Genomic DNA, 16,363 nt, shown 5'->3' with positions numbered 1-16,363 from the left:
GACATGATTTGATTACTCCATCCCTTGTTGTCCCCAGGGACCTCTCTTCAAAGAGCTGCAGAGACTTACATTTTTTGCATTCATGGGGTACTAAACATCGACAATAAAGCCCATTTCTGCAGTCACTGCTTTTCAGCAACAGATGTATCCTTAGGCACAGCACTGCTTAGTAGAGCAATGGAGGCTGTGAACCAGCACTAGCTCACTGTGAACCAGAGGGTGTGGTCTGGCTGCTTCCATCTCTGGCATGCACAAACACCTCCTGGTGCTGGAGAAGGTAACACTGGGATTAGATCTAAAACCAGAAGCTGTATATTTTTTTGCACGTTATTTGAATGATGTCGAGGTTCTGTGAGGAGGAATTGAAGTAAAAATTTGACTTTGTAGGATTATAGAGCAAAATTACCTCCCTTATCCCAAAAGTATCTACTTGGTTATACTCAGACCCAAGTTCTGAATCCAGTCTTGGACATTACTTCTTCAGCTGAGCTTTGTTCTTTATACCATTCCTCAGTTGGTTTCTATTTTCTCACCCCAGTTTGCCAGGGAGAGCCTACTTTATATGGCCTATTTTATCTTTTCCTTATTCAGTCCCCAGCTGTAACTATGCCAAGTCACAGGACCAACATGAGAAGTCAGTTGGCACCATGAGAACTCAGTGTAGAAGGGCTCTTCTCCAGTCTGGTATAAGGCAGCAGTAAATCCCAGGCTTTGCAGTCTGAACCAGTGGTTGAAGTTTTAAGCCCTCACTCAATTGCCTTGGGTGCACCTTTCTTCCATCTTTATTTCTTAATATGGGAAGGTGGCTTTGTAGTCCTCATTTTACATTTTTTTTTGTTTGCTTTATCTCTTTCCATTTCCTCAGGGAACACCCACAGCCTGACCTTACAGACTTTTCCTGTGTTTTGCAAAAGACTGCTGGATTACAGGACATTTGGCTCTAAGTACTTGAAGTACTTAACCGTCTTTATTTACTTTAACTTTGAACTGGTTCTACTCATCCTCAAACAGATTTATACCTCAGAGGACTTAGTACACCTGAGTATTTATGCACTTTCTCCTGGCTGAGAACCTACTGCTGAGGAGTTAAAGGCATTATGTAAACAGCTGAGTGATTCTGAACAGAAAAATTTAAGAGTGTATTTGCAGTTACTTGCTGGATCACTTTACATATGTTTTGTTGGTATGTGCCTCAGACAAATGTGCTTGAAGAGCATTTAAAAATGTTTTGCCAAAGAAATGTGAAAATGCTTTCCATATCACATTTTGCCTCAGAAATGCTATACTCCTACTACAAAACTCCTCTTTTAGTTTGCTAAAAATAGTCCTTTCAAGAGACTGTGTGTACTTTAAAGTTAGTTCCAATCATTCCAAGTAATCTTTTATTTCTCTTAGTAAGTCTCTTTTGAAGTACAAACTGCAGAGGAATAGTGTCTTTTTCCTTACTTAGATCATTAATTTTGCACTGTATTGTGCTGTTGAATCCCCTGTACTTAAGAATGGTGGTTCAACTGTAATAAGGAATTTGTAAATAGAAACATGAAGAATAAGACCAGAAAACCAGATATCTCGCATATACATGAAAATAAAGTACCAATATCACCTAAAGTAGAATGTAAAAGTGAACAAAAATGTGATTTTGCAGCCTGGTATCATTCTTTTAACGAGACAGTGTATTTTAAAACAGTGATTGAAATGCTGCTTGTCTCATGGGTTTCATTCAGCTGCCCTTATTATCTCCAATGGATCCTCTACCCCAGCTCAGCTGATCCACAGGACAAGTTTTGTTATATATCATCCTGATTTGAGACTCCAAAATAGACTTTACTGAAGTAAGAAATTTAGTTTCGACTCTTTTATGAGCTAATGGGCTCTGGCTGGCTTTTAGCACTGTCACCTGCTTCTCTAAACTTTGGCAGGTTGTGGTGTATGTGTGTGTTTTGCACATGTGCACCTTATAGCCGTACCAGCAACAGGAAAAAGAGTTTCTTTCTCCATTTCTGTCACAGCCATCAGCTTCTCTATGATAAGCATCTTGGAATAATAATGTAACTTCTGTCCCTCCATCTGAGTCCAATGGAATGTAGGTATTTCTCATGGAGTTAATGTGAGTAGGACCACACACCATCTGGCAATATCCACACACACTTTGAACTAAGATACTCCTGTATAACTAGCACATCCTGGTGCCTTAGTTCACTACATAGAAAGTCTGCTGCTTCCCAGTTCTGTGGGTTAAACATAATGATCACATAATGAGAATTACCACACGCTGCTGGTAATTCTCAAGCAACCAAAAAGTATGCCAGGCATACTTTTGTCTCCTAAAATGAGCCAATGGAAATAAATCTCCGTTCAATTAACTGATGCCCTGATCTCTCCTCTTAGAATAAATGACCACGTTGTAAATTTCTCTGGCATAAAGCATGGTTAATTTTTGCCATTGGGAAGGGCCAGGCATATCTTCGCTGGCAACACTTCATAGGTGGGAACCATAGAAGATAGAAGGGATCATTCATCATGACCTGAGCAGGTGTTAGACTGAGCTAACTCAGTATCTATGAACTACCACCTCCTTTACAGTGACTCAGCAGTCTAATGAGGCTAGATGTCTTACGAATTTCTCTTTGAGCTTCCCCAGGAATTCTGACTTGCCCATGGGGGCAAAAGTAGATCTTTAGAAACCCATATATTCCCACTAAATTTCCTCCTAGATATTTCTTTTCTGACAGAAGTGTGAACAACTACTCAATAAAAGGGAAATTTCCATCAAAGAAGGTGAAAATACACACTGATTTTATGTTTTTAATTTTATTATTAGATTTGTGGGTAGTCAGGAAAATGTTCCTCTAATTTTCTTTTCTTACAGTTCTTCTTTCCTACCACTGAGATTTTCTTTTTGCAGAAAAGCCTGCAGCTTATTCTTAATATTAATTACAATTTTAAAGTTAAAAAACACCTAAGATAATTATGGAGACGATGATGAGAGTCAAATGGCAGAACTAAGAATATTGAAGTTTAAGATCTGTATGAGAGGGTTAAGGCTTATGCTCCTAGGAAGAGAAAACAGTGAGGGAATATATGATTGCAAGTTTGTTAAAATGGGATCATTTTTTTTGTTTATTGCATTCTCCAGCAAGTGTAGAAGAAATCAGCTTAAGCTGTGACAAACAAAACAAAACCCCACCTCTTTATTTATTCTAATGGCAAAACGTCTCATTGGCTGCTAGAAATAGAAGAACTTTAATTTCAGCTTAGTAACTGACTTTAAAGTCAGTTTATGTCAGGGGCTGGCAGCCTCTTACAGCTGGCATCCCGTTCTGTGTTATGGAGTTGTAGATAAGGAAAAGGCTGTATTTCATCCAGTGGAAGCATGGATGTGACTGTGGAGTGGTTTTTGTTATGACAATCACGATACAGCAGAAAATGTAGGCAACTGTTCTGGAGTAAACTGATAGAGGAGGATAAAACTAAGACCACTGAATCTGATGAAGCTTTAGAAAATGTAAATCTTATTTACCTGTGCAATCATGTCTGCAGTTTCAGAATAACTGCGGCATTTTTTAACAGCTGAACGAGCTAAAAAGTCATCAATCAGCCTTATACCAATGCCATATCCCCTAGAGAGGAAACAAAGAAAGTTAACATTCAAAACTGGAAGCTTCTTACCATCTCTCTAATGTGTCTCTTGTGCTTTCTCGAAAAAACAGATGCATGTTCTGTATTGGGTAGCTTTGATGATGACAGATTTTTCTGGTCTACAATCTTTTTTCTACCACATTTTGCAACACAGTGGGATTGCTGTTCATGTAGTCATTTAAGGAATCATACTTCTTTAAGCATGATACTCCTGGCAAGGATGATATGAATTGTCTATACAATTTGTCTATACATTGTATATACATATATATATACTTACATTTACATGTATGAATAAATATTAGATAGTAGATATATAAGTTTAATATATAACTAACATCCACAATATACCTGATTAATACTGCTTTGTCACTAAAAAGAGGATTGGATAAAATAGCACAGTTTCCACTATTCTTCTGGGTTACCAGGTGTTCTTCTCACACTGTCTCTGTAAGGAGAACAAAGCAACTGTCCCTTTGGGTCACAGCCTTCACCTCTAGGCTGGTATGGAGTTCAGCAAATCCTGGGCACACTCATTGCAGCATTCAGGTGCCAGGAGAACCCATAGGAAATGGACTCACACCTGATCTCTTTCACTTTCTCCTCTTATCTCTTCACCTCATTTTTCTCTCTTCCTCCACAATTCCCTCTTCATCTGTTTTTCTAACATGTTCTCTCCCTTCATCTAACTAGGAAAAAATCAGGAAAAAATCCAAAAGTTGCTAGTTAACATGGAGTTTCAGTACACCACCATCTTCATTTTGTATTTAAAATACTGAAATTTAAAAAAAAAATGAAATAAAAAAGGATGGAAGATAATGGGTTTTGTTAATAAAAAAATACTCATTCCTAGTTCTTACACATTAACAAATGTCAGTAACTCCACAATGTGCGAAACAGCTGTGCTCTCAAGCATTTCCAATAAAAGGAAAGAGATTGACACATGTCTTATGAAAGAATGCACACTCAGCTCAGAAGAGCTTTTAGGGAGTTTTTCATTTCCATTTTTTGTGGATGTTGGCAGTCTCTGCCTGTTTGTCAGAGGCCCTACATCCTCAGTGAAGCAGTCCGAACTCAATGGAGTCTCTTACCAGTTTCTGTACCACATCTTTGTCAAGAAGCCAAAAAGAAATCTGATGTCTAATGTGATGACCACAAAGTGGTTTTGGCAGCGTGAAGATTAAAATTGCAGTAGATCATGCATCTAAAAACAATGAAATATTTATCTATTGCCTAAGTATCAATAACATTGGCAAGTATGTCATGAGCAATTAGCAAGGTAGGTATTGGTGATGTACAAGACTACTTAGATACTTTTCAACTTTTATGCCTCAGATTTGCAAAGTCAAATTAATAATAAATTGACAAGCAGCTGTTTGGCAACTGCACAGTGAAAAACACCCTTCTCATTATGGACTATATATGTACAGAGAGAGACAAGAATACCATCCCCACTTGTCACAGGTCTGCTAATCTACAAGGTTTCTTCCTGAAATTAGGTTGTTTTCATAATCACAGTAGAAAAGAACAGACGTACTGTTTTAATGAAACCTGTAATTATATCATCAAGTCCTCCTCAAAACAAAAAGATTTTATAGAATCAGCTATAATAATGAAAACATAGGCAGCAAAATCTGTCTCCACAGATTCTTCCAGAAGTCTGTGCACTCTTTAAATGTATGATATTCATCACAGCCGAATGAGAGATGACTACAAAATAAATATCTGAGGGATGTTGTCCCTCCTAAGTTTGTTAATAAATTACTTTTCTTTTTTCGAAATAATGATTTTTTAACTCACTCTCGTGGATAGTTATTGGACTATAGCTCATTTGCAAACTTTCAGGTTAATAGTAAAGTGGTCAGTTATTCTGTCCACTGTGATTGTTGTAAATCCACTTTGCATGTCCATTTTGGCTGAAAACACAAGCCTTACTGTTCTGCCAAAGATCTTAGTATATCTTGTTAACTAGCTCAAAAACTGTTTCTTGCTGATTTTCCATTATATCTTTATTTTTATGGCAGTAATGCCCAGGAATCTCAGTCAGGATGACAGGATCTTGTAATCACAGGATCTTCATTTTCCAAAGAGTTTATCCACTTAAAAATCCATTCTCATTGACTTTTTGTGCTATCTCACTATTAAGAGACCACTGCTATATGGTCTCTTAAAGGTGAGAGGCCCATCTGCTCTTAACCCAATGAAGGGGGAAGCTGAAATGAAATACATGGATACAGGAGATGAAATTTAGAAGTTTATATTGTTAATTAGTATAACAAAAAGATCAACAAGGAACAAGTGTAAGCTATGAAAACGATCCTGACAGCATTCTTCAGAGAATTCAAAAGCTAATTGTCGATCTTAATTCACAAATTAGCATTATTTCTGTTGACAGAATATCAGACTGCATCCCTGTCGTCTCTGTAATCCTAGACAGACTGCAGGAACTCGTAAGATAACAAACAGAAAGCTGAGAGGTAACATATAGCTGCACAAACAGCATTATGGATAAAGCTGAACATTTCAAGCAGTACTTACATTCTATCTAAACAGGTGTTGACGTCTTCATCATTTTCATAGTCCTTGCACAGCTGGGCTACCAAAGCCCCATATGTGAGTACAAAAAGTTCTCTGCTCTGCCAGGAAATCAAAAGTGAAGCAAACTAGAATTAAACTTTTCCAAATTTTTAACTGCTACTGGATTAACAGCAAGGAAGAAAAACATTTGCATTAATAAAGAAACTATTGTCTATGGATGCATAATCGCTGAAATCCACAATTCATGTGTGACAGAACCTGAATTGATCGTCACTTGAGTCTGTACAAGGATTTTGCTAGTCAGAAATACCATTTCTTGGGATGCTTGCAGTTACATTCATCAAGTGCATTCTTGCATCCTATAACTTCATGTATGTATGCTGGATTGATAAATGCTTTCAAATGCCATTGAAGAATAATGACAAACACTTAGTTGCAGGAAGAATAATAGAGGCAATGAGCTATTAATTCTTTTACGATAGGTACAATAGTTTACAAAGGTAGGGTTGATCTGATTCAATTCATCAGCTGATTTCTCCAAAAAAACTAAAAAGCAGATAAAAAATTTAATGCAAAATAGTGGAAAAATACTATAATTCAACACCATTGTAACAAATAATGACAAGATGAAGGGGACAGGTGAGGATTACAGCTGCTTGCCCAAGGAGCATGGAGAGCAACTGAACATGCCAAAGGTCTAACTTTGCAGAGATTGTCTAAAGTACTAGACTGGGATCTTTAGCTGTGGAGGAATTAATTAAAGGAAGTACTCTAGCCCTGTGGCATATGATTAGACTAGAGGGACTTTTTGTTTATAGCCTGTGGAAAAATTAGTGAATAACAATGAAAACAACAGAACAAATCACATGAAGAAAGGAAAAAACAGCTTGGTGGAAAGACCTATTCCTGCTCTCCTTGCATCAAAAGCTCAGAGTTTAATATGCAGCTATTTCCTAAATTCACCTTAGTGATAACTTCTGTTTACAATAACATTGGACACTTGGCCAAATTCTCATTAATGAGTTTTTAATGGAGTAAATGGATGTCATACAAGTTCTGTATTGTTGTATTATTATTGTTCAGCAAAAAGTCTGTGTTGTAATAAGAACAATACTTTAGAGAAACCCAAGCATATTATATCAACATAATTGTATTTATCATCCACTCTTGCAATCCATTGGAATACTTTTTGCCCATAATTTAGGTTCATAAACATGAACCTAAATTATCTTATATTCTTCTGTTTCTTTGTCAGTGGAGACCTCTGTCCCCTTTTCAGAAATTACCACAACATTGCTGTAAAGCCTTCTGGACCTTCTTCACTGCCTGAACTCCTGTCAGAAATTGCCATTCACCATACAGAGAGCCCTAAGGCTCTAAGTTTCTGAAGAAAGATTTGTGTGGATTTGAACCACTCAAGCACTAACAGAGATCTTCTCTCTGTGTTTCATTTAGAACTGTCTAACCAAGGAGGCAAATAAACTTACCTGGCATTCCTATCTTTGACCATAAATCGCCCAAAGCACTTAAACCTCTGTTTCTGAACAGATCGCAACCTCAGAAAATTTGTGCCCCTCTTTCCTAAGCCTGTTCAGAATCTCAGCAGTAGGGATAGTAGCCATGAATGCTGCCGCCCCCTCTGCTCTTGTACTGACAGACTCATCCCCATCCTTTCACTACTTTCAGACTGTTCAGAAATATGACTGCATAATATACATCAATACAGTAATAGCTTATTCTTACTCCATGCACAATTTTAATCACACATTACAAAAATGTCTTACTATTTTGTGGTTCTCCGGCTTTCTTCCTGGTGACCGAGACATGTTGCTTATGTAATTCCTGATGTATTCAATTGTCAGTTTATGTCTGTTCTTCCTCAAGCAGCATAGTTTTCTCTCAATCACTGTATTTCCTCTTTCTCTTCTCTAAAGTTTTCTCCTCTCTGCTCTTCTGCCTTTTGCATGAGATGTGTTTGCTGCAGTCTGTAATGCTATTGATGCTCCTCCTATCCTCTATGTGTACTGAGCCCTTTGGGAGGAATTTGACCAGCAACAGATCTGCCTCTGTCCACAACATAAATAACCACTTCATCCATGAGAATGATACACAGTATACATCCATGAGAAGTCAAATCAGGCAGCCCCAAGACATTCACAGGTTTTTAGAGACAATAAATTAATTCTGTTTTTTCTATCAGACTTTAGTGTTTGAAGAGCTAATGAAAGCTTCCTTTCTGAAGAATAAACACACAATTGCAAGACACTGCTGCAGAAGGTAATTAAAAATTGACAATTTTCAACTTAAAGGAGCTATAGTCTCATGTCAGCTCTGACTGCTTTAGTCTGCTGAGTTGATGTCTGCCTAAGCAGGGGCAGTGTGTGTTATAAGGCACTGCTACCACCATGATTCTGCAAAGCTGGCAGGACAGATATAGAGAACTTCCAGCTTCCCAGAGTAATGAACTGTGTACCTGGTACAACTACCAGCTTGTGCAAATGGCACTTTCATTAACAATGTTCCTTGGGGGTGTTCTATCATTCTTAGCCTGTTATAGCCCCTATTTGTAAATATCCTTGCTATGAACATCCAGGCTTATTTTGCCTGTTTTCCTCTGTAGTAAATTTGGTCTATATGGTTAGCTTAGATTTGCAATAAATTTCAACTATTGTCACAGGTGAATTTAGAAATTAATGAGATAGCTGTCCTTATAGGACTTACTTGCACATATAGTCCCACTGAGCCCTCTCAGGAAAGGAAGGAATAATATATGGCCTCGTCTGAATGTCATGCTGTTACTAAATTTATATTAATTAATAGATTCAATGTTAGAGTAAAAATACATATATTTACTACTCCAGATACATGGAAAGCATTCAGATGTGATTTTTTTTTTTTTTTGGCAGGTGTTTTTCTGGCCCTGTAAAATCCTACTCCATTTTTTAGGTGAAACTATTGTAGGTACTTCCCACATCTAAATTTAAATAAATTTTAAAATCCAGACATTGCAATTATCTAGACAGTTACTTGCATTTCTAAATTGAGTCTGAGATGGGTTGTTTTCTCCGATTGTCCTCAGCTGGCAAAAAGCACCAAATACGTCTCACATTGCAAGTCATCCCATATTCCACAAGAAAGTGTACTGCACTGCATCTTAAAAAAACTGTAAAAGATTATCATTGCCATCATTTAACTTCAGTGAGACCATTGAAAAGCACTTAAGGCTACCCATTAATTACCACCATTTTATTTATATGGTTCTGAATATGTGGATGAATTACTTCAGCCTGCATTATTAATACTATAATAATGAAGGAACACTGTGAACCAGACAGTGCAATGTATCATAAGGACACGTCATTATTCTTTGAAAATACATACGTGCACACATGTAAATTCCCACACGAGTTCTTATACTCAAATCCCAGTTTGGCTGCCGCTTTGTCAATGTTTCTGAACAAAGCAATGCTGTTGCTGCCTCCTTGCCTGCAGAAGCATTTTCAGTGTGACCTGCTGAAACTTTTTGGTTATAGGTTACGCCTCTCAGGAACTGTTTTCAAGAGGGTGGTTTGGGATTTTAGTGCCTAGTTTCTTCTGAAACTCTCTGCGGGCACCAGAAATGTCATATAAATTTGCCTATAAAGCACAGGTAAATTCTGAAGCAAAATATGTAAGCTAAACAAAAAAATCATTAACTGGTTTCTATTCTTCCCTTAAAGCTTATTATTTTTCTCATTGGTGCTTGTCCTAATTAAAGGGAGAGGACCTTCTTCCTTAACCAAGCCAAAGAGACCAAGAAAATGACTTGGCAGCCTGAATCCCACCTGTGAATTGGCAGAACATAGGACATGGACAGTGCTCCCCTCAGCTCCCAAAGGAAATCTGTCAGGCAGGCACTTTCACAGCATGCTTTCTAACATGCACAGGCAGGCTTGACATCCATGCAAAAGAGAACTCAAAATGCACCTAGAGGGGCCACAGAACATCAGCCTTTAGGCTGCTAATTTAGCAATGAAAACACATGAACAGGACCAGAGAGACCAGGGTTCAGTCTCCTCCTCCTCCAAACTTCACAAGAAGCAACCTTCAGACGGAAAACAGAAGAACACTTCACTTTCTGCCTACATTTTCCTGGCCAGTAGATTACAAAATCCTAATCTTCTTCTGATCCAATAAGTATCAAAATCCTCTCTGTGGGGAAACTAAGTGCAACTGGTAGAACGGGAAAGCTGGAAAACACAGTTTCTTTGCACCACAGTCACATCACATTACTAATAATAACTGAGATTTTGGAAGAAAGAGATGAGTGAGTTTTTAGTAGATCAGGTGGAGAAGGGGGCTGAAATCAATCTCTACCTTCTGCCATGGTTGCTTTATTTCAATAAAAAGAAAACAAGAGAATAAAACTTGTTTGCTGTGTATGGGAGGATAGGAAGGCGTAATATGTCTTCCAATAACCATGTTTAAAACAAAAAAGACAAATCATTCTCAGTTCTTAAAAAAAAATATCAATTTTTCTCATAAGTGAGATTACTGGTAGTGAGTTCAAGCTGACAGAGCCCTGCAATATGACAAGGAAAACCATAGCTAAGGTTTAGTCATGCATCCTATTTGTCTCAGATGTCAGATGTAAGCATCTCTTTGCCTCAGAGGCCAGCTGGCTGGCACCTCAGGTAGTGCTGTTTCAGATTGCATTCAGTCCTAACTCTTCTCAGGAATCAAATAAAGAGCCTAAATGTCTACCCCAGGACTCTGGGTTCCTCTGCAAACGCAAGTACTTAAAAGTCTGATGTGCCGCTCAAGCTCTTAATTGGATTCAACCCTATAATTTCTTCCATAATGGGATGACCCAGCAGGATCACTTACAGCAGAGCACGAAAGCAAGTGCCAAAGAAGTGAAAATGCAGAAGTGCAAAGTTGTAGTATTGATTGCTTAAATTACCTCATTCAACAGCCTAAGGCTGACTATGAATATTTCAGTATTGTACACCATTTCAGTTTCACATCTAATGTGTTTCTGGAGTAAACAAGTGATGCTTGGGAAAGCCTTCCTTCCTTATAAACAAAATAAGACAAGGGTTTCCGAAGAAAACTCAGAAGCAGTCAATCAGAGATTTTAAAACAAACTGAGGCATAATGGAAGACTCATTAAACATATCTTCAAAATAATTCTGTAATAGCCTAATGGGTTTATTTCACTGATTTTTTTTTCAAAATACAATGCCACTAGTATAAAAAAAATAGTTGAAAATCCTGTCATACTGAAAGAAAATTAAGGTTCAAAATGTCAATGATTACACAGCACGGGGATTTTGTTGTGCTACTGCGCTGTCCAAACACCTAAACACTTAACAACAAGCTCCAGAAAAGCTGTGGCAAAGTGCTGCTGGATGTTTCAGCATGTTCCTCTATTGCTTTTAATTTTGTGCAATGGTGCCACATTGTTTGAGAACCAGTTACTGGCAAAGACCTCTTTCACAGATGGTGAGTGGGGATGACACAAGCAGGTGTCTGCCCTAGCAGAGAACTGGAGGAACAAGGTCTTGCCTAGAGAACCAGCAAGGCACGTATAACATGACATCCATATGTATAACAGCTGAGAGAGTGTCTCTGCCATCCAAGCAGGTACCATGGGTGCTAAAACTACTGTTTGAGATAAAACTTATTATTAGCAACCCTCTATGTAAGGGGAGGGAAGAGGCTGTGCAGACAGACACTATTATATCATACAATCAAGTCCGCACATGCTGGAGACAGAGATCTGTAATGGGAAGACAATTTTCCCCATAGACTTTCTGGCTGAATTTTGTTTTCTGTTCTTGGTAAAAATGTTTATATTACAGACAGTTGACTTCTCAGTACTTAAACAGAAGTATTTGCATAGTCAGATCAGCCTAGGTTATGCCACATATAAAACTACTGGATAGCATGACCATAAAAAAATTGCAATCCAGATGAAATCATAGAGAGTAAAATGTTCTAAATTTTTCAGGCCTCTACTTAAGGCTTGATTTGTGACCAATGCCCAGAGCCCAGACTATATATCTGAATATCCAGAAACCAGTTCTGGAAATGCTTAATTGAAAAATTTCTATCTCTCTCAGCCCACAGAATGGGACTGACCATACTTACAAAAAAATCTTAAAACTTGTAATCACAAGTATACTATATAAATGCCAGCTAGCTTGACACTGTGTGAAGTGAATAGCAGATTATACATTACCAAAAAAACCCAAAACCCAAAAAACCCACCTTTCCAAAGGAAACCAACACTATCAGGAAAAGACATATGCCCGCTTCTTGCCACCTACAGGTGAAACACTAAAATCCTCGTAGTTCAGCAGATAATTATGTGTCAGACTCCAGTTTGGAGAGCAAATTGCCCCAGAAATGACATTAAATACAAACAGCACAGGGATTCCAAATGTTGTGCCACTTATGGAATATTTTATGGGTTTATTTTAAAGTGGAAGCATTTTAAATTTTAAATACTTCATTTTTTTATTATCAGTCCAGTTGCCAAGTCTTTCTTTATTTGTTCTTTTAGGGAGAACAGCTGAAAGATCTCCTTTTTCCCTTTTTCTTTTGTGTCCTAGTCTCATGACATGTTCCTGCTAATTACTGTTGATTAGCAAACAGCTTGGCAATTAATCCTGGCAAGTTAGTCATTAGTTTGATAGCACTGCATGTCATCCAAAAGGTAGGGGGAATTTATTGTTAGTTTCAGACAATTAGCAAGGGGCTGGCAGAGCTCACAACTGCCTAAAAGCTCAGTGTTCCAGAACTGCTGAGATAAATTACTGAATCAATTAAATCACATCAGTGGATGTCTGCAAGCATATTTAAAGCTAGCAAACAAGCTACTGAGAATTAGTGGGAGGAGAAAGACTAGCAGGAGGTTTTTTTGGTGTTGTGTTTGGTGGTGTTTTTCTTAAGCTGTTGGAGCTTGTTCTGTTCTGCCACTAACATTAGTTAAATATAGCTAAAAGCTGGTGTTGACTTAAAGCAAAATAATCTGGTAAAGAGTAAGAACTAAAATGGCTTTCCTTCCAAAGTGGTTAACTTTTCTGAAAGGCAAAGAAGTTGTTATTGCTAATGCTATAATTGCAATACTGACAATTGGTGGGCAGCAGCTTTTCTCTTTTTTCACGTTCAGCTGTCCCTGTCACGTTGGACAGAACCTTATTTATGGGCTGGCTTTCCTAGGAGTTCCTGCACTGATCCTTCTGATTGTTGGCTATGCCCTGAATAACCAGACTTGGAGGCTGGTTACAGGCAAAAGATCTCATTTTGAGAAGGTGACTATATCAAACCGGTTCCTGAAATGCAAATTGATCTGCTTTGTCCTGTGTAGCATCACTGGGAGAGCACTGGTTGCTCCAGTAACATGGCTAGCAGTCACCCTGATAAATGGCTCATATTACGTCTGTGCTGTGAGTGAGTATGTCCCCACATATTATTATGGAGCTAATCCTAATGTTACTGCTAGTGAACACAGAAGGATACTGGCTACATTTCCATGCAGTCAGTTAGTTCCACCAGAGATGACCCGGGCAAGAGATGAAGTGATTCTCCTACTCCGATACCAGTCACAAGTGAGTAACTCATGTTATTTCTGTTGCCTCTGAACCTAATGATGAGAGGTAGAGTTAATTCAGCAGACGAAGTGTTAGGATAGAACAAGATCAGTGCCTTGTGTCCTGAGTGCAAAATCTCTGTGTGTTTTGAAGCCTGTTTTTTTTTCTTGTAAGTGGAACTGAATTTTAGGTATATAAATTACTATGTCTCGTTGTCCCACTTGTTACCTGCTATGAGAGGATATATTCTTCCTTGTGTAGTACCCTGAAAAGTACTATCAAGTAAAACAAATGAAAGTCAAAGAGCCAGGGAGGGGATGAATTTTCTTCATTAAAGCATAAGAAATGTGTGGCTAAGGGGCTCAGGCTATGGGAGTTTCATGGGAACCAAGATCAGACTTGATTCTAAAAGTTTACATACTGGGTAAATAATGGGGTGAACATAAAGTTGACACTTCAGAGAAAACTGGTTTTAAACAGGCCATAAGATAATACAGTCTAGAAGTTATGTGGCTTCTCTTCTAACAACAACAGCTGTTAGAGCAATATACTTAAAGTTATATAACAGAACTCTCTTAAACTTCACAAGAACAAGTGACTTTACTACACAGCTGCCTCCAGTAGGCATAGACTGTGTTTGATGGCAACAGACTTTTTCCAGGCTTATACCTTGTTAACATTATTATCTAGGAAAAGCAAGTAAAGATCACATGGATTTTCTAGTGCTCAGAAGTTACCGCTGTATTTTCAGCTGTAACAGTTCTTTTCTTTTTCTTTGTAAGGTGGCTGGCTGGCTTCTGATTGCTGTGGTAGTCATCACTGTCTTCCTGTCTTACTGCCTGGCAAGCTGTTTCTCCCCGCTCAGCTTTCTACATCTCAGATACTGGAGCAGCTATGTCCACAATGAGCAGGAGCTCTTTGATGAGGCAACGGAGCAGCACTCCAGGCTCTACGCCATGCAGCATGTAAGGAAGTTTTTTGGCTTTGTCCCAGGAAGTGAAAATGTAAAGGAAATTCGCATCCCATCTCTCAAAGAGTGGCAAGCCATTTCTGGACTGGCCTTTCTAAAACAAGTGGATGAGGAGCACTATGATTACAGTCTCCTCCATGACTGGGCACTCAAGGAACGTGCAAATGGAAAATACTTGAAGACTGATGAAGACCCTTTGATCAAAACACAGCTCTGAGGATCCAAGCCACCACACCACCTTGCAGAAATGCAGGATCCTGTCTAGCTCTGTATCAGACCTCAGCTGCTCTGGAACTTTCCAATGCATTATTACGTTGATATATAAAGTATGTGAGCAAGTACATCTTGTTAATGTAGTCCTTCAGCACACACTTACAGATGCCTTTACTGATGGCATCTGACTCCTATGGGATGTGATCTATGTCTAGATTAGGGTGGGCTGTTTCAAGCTGCAGCTCTCTGCTTTCTAATAGTTATGCTAAAAGGATAAATATGTACTGGGAAAGTTATTTGCAGATGCTTTTTTAAAAATTTTTTTTCTTCCCATTAAAAAGATTTTTAATAGCTTTGACTGGATCCTCTGAGTTAGTCCATTCTGTATAGAGCAAAAGCAGCGATTCAGCTTTTTTCTTAGTGAGCCCTAGCAGAAATTACTCATGTCTCCTCTTCCACTTTTTTTTGTATTGTATGAATAAACTACACTGAGCTAACTAACTACAAGCTAAGTCTGTGGCTACAGAAGCACAGAAGAAACATAGGGGAAATCTTATTGTCAAAGGCTGAGTCTAGATACAATGATGAGAGAACTTTCAATTCTGGTAAGGAGAGAAAATTCCCACTGAGGCAGAGGATGGAGGTGTCTAACATGGAGCAGCAAACACTTGACATTTGGTAAACTGAGTTGAAAGGTGTTCTGGCTGAAAGCAGTAGCAAGATCAGTCTCATTTTTAGAAACACTTCAAAATCTCTAAGGTGTTTATGTGCTTGCCCACTGTACAAATAGCAAATCAGGATAGGGAAAAAATCTCCCTTTGTGCAGTAAGGTTTGCTTCGCCTGCAAAGATCTTGTAATTTAGACATACCACTGGGCCCATGAATGTTATTGTGATTAAAAATTACTGAATTTAGTGAAAGAAGGATTAATGATGTTTTTGTGTTAATTCAGTGTGGTATGATGTGATGTTACTCGTCTCCTCTCTAACTCCTTGTGCAAATGTTTCTAACTCTAAAAGGGGTTGGGGGGAAATGCATACCATAATTTTTCTTAATGCTTCCTGTATTGCCTTGTAATGTACATATACACATGTTGTATGCTCCAAAGCTATATGCTAAACTATGGGATGCTATCTGTTATAAATAAATGACCCCTGGTGGTTGAGGAGGAGAAATATAATTATTTGGTATGTTTTACTAGAAAATGTAAGAGCCAGAAGTAAGTTAAATTGCAGATCTTGGTAAATATGTATGGTCTTGGAGATTTAAATTTGTAAACAAAAGCAAGCATTTTAGCAAATACAAACAATGTATTTGTTGAATAACTGGAAACTAGGCATATTTTACATCACTTTACACCATTCATTTGAACCCTAAGCTTTTGCATAGGTAGTGGGTTGACCCTGACTGGACAACAGGTGCCCAC

The 16,363-nt window shown here is 38.2% G+C and overlaps 2 protein-coding genes across 3 annotated transcripts in view; one reads left to right on the top strand and one right to left on the bottom strand.

The window, feature by feature from the left end:
* The window catches only part of TRAPPC3L (trafficking protein particle complex subunit 3L), a 21,334-nt gene extending 13,089 nt beyond the window's left edge, over positions 1-8,245 (bottom strand). Inside the window, exons 1-3 of the mRNA XM_064649716.1 lie at positions 7,962-8,245; positions 6,178-6,275; positions 3,521-3,620 (exon numbers count right to left, since the gene is read on the bottom strand). Coding sequence (XP_064505786.1) covers positions 3,521-3,620; positions 6,178-6,275; positions 7,962-8,003 — 240 coding nt within the window. The 5' untranslated portion in view covers positions 8,004-8,245. The remainder of the gene's footprint in view (positions 1-3,520; positions 3,621-6,177; positions 6,276-7,961) is intronic.
* Positions 1-16,363, top strand: part of LOC135411725 (calcium homeostasis modulator protein 5-like) — a 24,648-nt gene extending 8,285 nt beyond the window's left edge. Inside the window, exons 1-2 of one of the 2 annotated variants that reach the window (XM_064649713.1) lie at positions 9,109-13,772; positions 14,537-16,363. In XM_064649713.1, coding sequence (XP_064505783.1) covers positions 13,215-13,772; positions 14,537-14,941 — 963 coding nt within the window. In that variant the 5' untranslated portion in view covers positions 9,109-13,214 and the 3' untranslated portion in view covers positions 14,942-16,363. Of the gene's footprint in view, positions 1-9,108; positions 13,773-14,536 lie in introns of those variants that run through there. The other variant, XM_064649711.1, reaches the window with a different exon arrangement.

Source organism: Pseudopipra pipra, chromosome 3, assembly GCF_036250125.1.
Source record: "Pseudopipra pipra isolate bDixPip1 chromosome 3, bDixPip1.hap1, whole genome shotgun sequence".
NCBI classification, from domain to species: Eukaryota; Metazoa; Chordata; class Aves; order Passeriformes; family Pipridae; genus Pseudopipra; species Pseudopipra pipra.
The sequence above is the reverse complement of the archived record's forward strand: the minus strand, read 5'-3'. Positions and strand labels throughout refer to the sequence as shown.